General features: G+C 38.9%; 1 protein-coding gene across 1 annotated transcript; it reads right to left on the minus strand.

Moving 5' to 3' along the window:
- Positions 1 to 1162: 1162 nt before the first annotated feature.
- Positions 1163 to 3232, minus strand: prok2 (prokineticin 2). Its single transcript, XM_034121976.1, is given in 3 exon segments — positions 1163 to 1294; positions 1380 to 1505; positions 3008 to 3232. Coding segments are annotated over 3 exon segments (477 nt in total). The 3' UTR covers positions 1163 to 1168.
- Positions 3233 to 6319: the final 3087 nt, after the last annotated feature.

Here is a 6319-nt window from a genome sequence, read left to right on the forward strand (position 1 = left end):
ACAGTCTAATGGTTGAAAAGAAAGGACTCTATAGAAATAAACAGAGGCACTGTTCCTAAAGCTTGAAAAGTGCAAGTTCTGAGTGTTTTAGAAGCCTTCGGACGCTAAATTAGTCAGAGAAATATTTCACTTTGAGCCTCATACTTTCGTTTTTGGATCATCAGACAGTCACTGTGTCACACATACCAAAACATTTATTTTCAATTGTGTAACAAAAATAGAACGAGCTGAGGTTATAGAGTGGTGAAGTAATCAGTCCTAAAACCCGGAAATTACATAGCATTTCACCACTTATGGTACCCTCGTTTTGTGTGTGTGTGGTGAGAGTCCTGAATAAGGTCTGTGGTTAACACAAGCTGAAAAGATCGTCACGTTTTGTTCCACAACACACAACTAAATACTTCCCTTGCGAATGTCCAAAGCTTTTATGCGTAAATCTGCGATTGCTAACAAGTGACTAAATTAAAGGTCACCTATTATGCAAAATAAAATTGTTCCTGTCTTTTTTACATCAACATGAGTCCCCTCTGTGTAAAGAGATTCTGAAAGTTTCAGGAAAAAAGATTCTCTCTCTTTTTGTCCTGATCCATTTATATAAAAACCTGTATAAAAATGAGCTGATCAGATTTTGGCCACTTTATGATGTCAGAACGATTTGTTTGTTTGTGTAACCATTAGCCAATCACCAACCAAGGTAACCCCCCCCCTCCCCACCTTATCACCTGAATCTCCTCCTCGAGCAACATTGTGTTCTTTTTAACCAAATCTCTCTCAGAGGGGCGTGGGGAGGGGCTCCTTATTTTCATCTAAAGTAACAGACAGAGAATCAGCACTTTTGAAACAGGGCTGAAACAGAGGGGATTATGGGATGCTGCAATGATCTGTTTGGTGTTTGGAGCCAAACACTTCAGAGACATGTGTTGTACATATATCTGAGACCTATAATATATTGATGAAAAACAGTATAATAGGGGACCTTTAACTACTAAACGTACTGTAATCATGTCGACAGGAGTACGCATTTACCTTAGCGATGGTGATGCCAAAATGATGATGCATTATTAAATATATCTCTTTATTCAAAATAAATTAAGAAACAAACAAACAGGACTTCAAAGGCAGATAGTTACAGTGCAAGTAGAGATAAAGTAACTGTGAGTGGTGGTCTTCATAGGTAGATATCTGGAAACTGGTACGGTGAGAGACATTTGAATCTGCCCTCCTCTAACATGAGACACGACAGGTTGGGCAGGCAGGGGCAGATGTGGTGGAGTCTCCTCCCAAAGAAAGGAACCTGGAAACAGAAATCGAGACACATTGGTATTATATTTGGCCTCTTGCAGAACTGTATGGAAAGAAATCAAAGAGGACGACCTCACCTTGTGGCTCATGGGGTGACACTCGTCTCCTTCCTGTCCCATGGGCGTGCACATACGGAGGCCACGGATCCACAAACTCATCGCACAACACATCCCTCCTCCACACTGAGAGTCCTTCTCACAGGCCTACACACACGCACACACACACACACACGCACGCACACACAGTTAATATTCTGGGATTTAATTAGGCATATTTAAGACTTATTATGCAGAGGAAAAGACTGATTAGTTTTATGGACATGAAATAACTTGCCACCATAATTTGAATCTGTAATAATAATTTCCAGCTACTAATTAATGCAGCCTGCAAATGAACGTACTAACATACTCATTAATTATTTTTTAACATTTCTCATTTTTTTACCCTTACTATATTGAAAATAGTTTGACAAATACACATGCAAGTTGTGTATGTAATGCTCTAATGCATGTATGTAAATTAATGATGTAACACTTATTTTCTCATTAGTATATCAACTGGAAAATGCAGGTAATGTTGGTGTAAGCTTTGAATGTGTGAGATATGTATGAGAAGCAACGCTGGTGTTACCTTGACAGTATATTATGCTAATGAGAGGATATTAGTGCTCCATTAGTCGTATCATACATCAACAAAACACGTCAGGATTGCTGGTGATTGATTGTTTTGAGGGTCTGCACGAGAAGCTGAGTTACGGTTCTCGCTTTGGATGACATGAAGGGAACACACAGGATGATGAAGAGGAACAGAAATGATTTCATGTGACAGACGAGGATGAGAATGAATGTCTGTTTTATGGCCGCTCCCCTGTGCACTCACATCAGCACGCAGAGGGCTGTAGTGACAGGGACGGCTGATTTATTAGAAGGTTATGTCCATGATTTACGCTCGCAGAATTATGGAAATCCTAATGTCTTTATGGAAATACTTCAAAGATAGGTTTACCTGGATGGTTGCAATGAAATGATGTATTTTTGTAGAAACTGATTGATATGCTGCACTTATAATTGTATATTATATGAATAGCCCTTCATGCTTTTCGAATATCAAAAATGCCTGATGTGAGGAATCACTATAATTTATTGTTACAGAAATTCTGAAGAAAAAAGTCTGAAAAAAAGTCAAGCATTTTCACTCTGTAATAAAACATTCGGAAAAAAATGTTGTAATATTTTTACTTAGATAAATATTAAAACCACAATAAAAAAGAAATACCTATACAGATTTATCTAAAAAATTATTCATATTCTTCATAAAAATCCAATCCAATTGAATTGTCAATCTTTATCATTAAAAAAACATTGTATTCTTGATGGTAATAAGTCATATTATATTTTTGCCTTTCATACAAAAAATATGAAACATTTTCCACTATGAGAACAGCAGTTGGAAAAGCATGCATATTCCCATAATACACCATTGAGAGCTTCCCATTGCCCTGTGATTAGAGTTAAGATGCCCCTATCTATGTATTTTACTTTTAATGTTTACTTTATTATCTTTGCTTTTTAATGACTGTTTTTAAATGCCATTTTCTTAATGTCTTTCATTTTTGTAAAGCACTTTGAATTGCCTTGAAATTGAAAGTTGAAAGGTGCTATATAAATAAACTTGCCTTGCCTATCTACCTGTTTGCTCCACTTACCCCTGTGATGACAGCTGAAGACCCGTTGGACACCAACAACAGAATGAAGAGCAAGAGGAAGAAGGATTTTATGATGAAGAGCTGCCTCTGCGCTCCTGTGCACTCCATGGTGAAAAGTGATGTTTCTGAAGCTGTCGGACCTTGTTGCATGTGCCTATGTGACGGATCGCAGGGACAAGTGGCCTTCAAACTCCCTCACAGAGGTTTATAAACCCAGCCCGCCATTCAGTAACTCTGTGACTCACTCACACCAGCATCACCTCACAGGAGCGTCGAAACAGCAGGACAAAGACCAAGGTAAACATCTTAATGACAATGACCACTGCCGTACGTTTATATTGAAACACGTATATCCCCCTCCAGATGAGTGCAGACGTGGCTGTGGCATTCTGCAAAATCCATACCATCTTTATATTTTCCACTTCACCTTTTTAGATCCCAAGGCCACTGTTTTGAAAACATCCTTTTCAAACCCACATTCGATGCTTTTCTCAACAATACATCCCATTTCTGCGGCCACTGTACTCCTGAAAAGAAATTGTATTTAGGATTCAAGATTCATATTCATCACGTACACATGCAAGTACATATAGCAGAATGTTGCTGCTTCAAAAACACATAGAGTGGGCACTACAAGTACAGACATTATTAAAAGGTGAATACAAACAAAACCAGATTAAATACAGAAATGGAAACTATTTTGCAATCTTACCACATCTGTAAAGTTCTGTGACTTCAGACTCTGGCCTGCTTACCACCCCCCGCACCAAACTGCGAACCTTCGGGGACAGAGCCTACAGTGTGGCAGCCCCCACCCTCTGGAACGCTCTCCCTACGGAGATTCGCAACATCCCCACACTCGACGCCTTCAAAAGGGCCCTCAAGTCCCATCTGTTTGCCAAGGCTTTCGGCCCCTAATCGATCTGTTGTTTTGTCTGTCTGACTTTTGTTTTGTTATGTTTGTTTTTGCCCTATTACTTGTAAAGCGACCTTGGGTCCCTTGAAAGGCGCTATATAAATGCAAGCTATTATTATTATTATTACTTCATAATGCTGCAAAGTTGCGGTGACAAAATAGGTCCTGAAACAGACAAATTACCACCTGGCAAAGTCTTTTAACTTCTTCTGTGGTATTTCCCTCTAAGGTAGGTGTCTTCAGAAGCACATTTTGCCATGAAGACGCACAGAAAGTGTAATAATGAATGGCAGTAATGCAGGTAAGGTATCCACTAGATAAGTGTACTCCAACACTAAACATGAAAATGCTGTGTGCTTGTTTTGGAAATGTCTTTCAAGATTACATTTTTAGTGGTTTGCTCATTTCTCACAAAATCTCAATGGATCTATACACACATAATTAAACTCTGTATTTCAAAAGTAGTAGTGCAGACACAATCAATAGAGATCATTGATAATAAATTACTGTTTTTAAGTAATCTCGGAGGAAGAAATCAAGCATAGAAAACAATTGAAAATGTCAGATTTTGAATAGCTTAACCATGGTCGTTACTCTTAAGATACAGAGATGAACTGTCTTTTGAAACGATTACATGAGTCATATATTTGTATTTTTACCGGATGATGGTGATGAGTGTGTTGGTGTCAATGCGTTTCAGAGAAGTGGCACCTTGGCCCATCAACACTTCATCACAGCTGAGCACAGTGACACTGACAACTGAGTCACACAGGACGTCGCAAATAAAGCATTCACCAAGGACTCAATGTTATATTGATGACTAATAGACAAGGAAGGAATAGACTTCAAGACAAGGAAGGTATTTTTAAAGCACAATTGAGGCAATTACAAGGAGTGGCAATGTTATGAAAGAATACATTAAGATAAATAACATCAAGTCTGGACTTGAGGACTTGAAAGACTAGTCTACTACCCTCAACTTCTCTCATATGGTCTGGCACAGGTTGAATGAAAGTGGCCCAAAACTCAAGCCCTGGGGGACTCCTTGACCCATTCAGACTCATGAACACAAATGTCAACAATACAGCTTCCTTTGAGATATGATCTCATCCAACTCACAACTTGACCAGAACATCTTACCTACTTTTCAAGTCTGTTTAGAAATACTTTGTGGTCAACAGTTTCAAAAGGGATGTTTTACCTGAATCTGAGATGACAATGTTTATATACAATCAGCAACACCCTATTATAACCTACTTGGTGCTCTGATGTGGTCTCAATCCAGACAGAAATGTGACCAAAACTCTAAAATGCATCTATCAATCAGAAATGTTAGATTTGTTTCATGACCCTACTATGCCGGATGAATTGTATTACCTACTGTGCTAGTCTTTAATCTTAGTTTAGCTTAAGTATAGATGTATACATTACATTATGTTACTTGTTAGACGCTTTTATCCAAAGCGACTTACATACTCAATACTGTGGACAATCCCCACAGGAGCAATTTGGGGTGAAGTGTCTTGCCCAGGGACACAACGAAATGCTGACTGCAGTGGCACTCGAACTTGCTATCCTTTGATTCGAAGATCAGCGCACTAACCCACTGCGCAACACGCCTCCCATAATATACAATTTCCAACGCTTCTTTTCTGTCTTTCGTACCCAGGCTGCTTTCATCTCCATTTTAAAAGGAAACTAAAAAGAAATGCCTTGAGTCCTAGACTCCATAATTTGGGTGGTGTTTAATAACCTTTCTGTTGTTTTAAAATACTCAATTATTAATGCTACATCAACCCTCCTCTGCCGGCCTTGAAAAAAGTCATAATATCGTCAGGTATTTTCGTGAAAAGAATATCCAAAAGGCACCAAAACCACAGAACTAGCCACCTTTGACCACACCCACCTGTCCCTAAAGCGCCCACGCCATTACGATTATGCGTAACTTTAAACCTTAAAGGTCCCCTGTTATACTGTTTTTCATCAATATATTATAGGTCTCAGATATATACAAAACATGTCTCTGAAGTGTTTGGCTCCAAAGGGGGGGTTACCTTGGTTGGTGATTGGCTAATGGTTACACAAGCCAACAAATGAAGAACAATCATAAAGTGACAGGTTTTTATATAAATGGATCAGGACAAAAGGTGAGAGAATCTTTTTTCCTGACACTTTCAGAATCTCTTTTCACAGAGGGGACACATGTTGATGTAGAAGAGACATGAAAAAGTGGATTTTGCATAATAGGTGACCTTTAATATCTCACACTTTTCCACCAAATGTTTCAGTCCCGGAGGTTGCAGCTTGCATTACAGCCAGAGTTTATCCTCTCATTCATCTGCCATCTCCAATCTCATTTGCTCCACATAGGCACACATGCCAGTAGATTATTGGGT

This window comes from Trematomus bernacchii, unplaced genomic scaffold (genome assembly GCF_902827165.1).
Source record: "Trematomus bernacchii unplaced genomic scaffold, fTreBer1.1, whole genome shotgun sequence".
Lineage (NCBI taxonomy): Eukaryota > Metazoa > Chordata > Actinopteri > Perciformes > Nototheniidae > Trematomus > Trematomus bernacchii.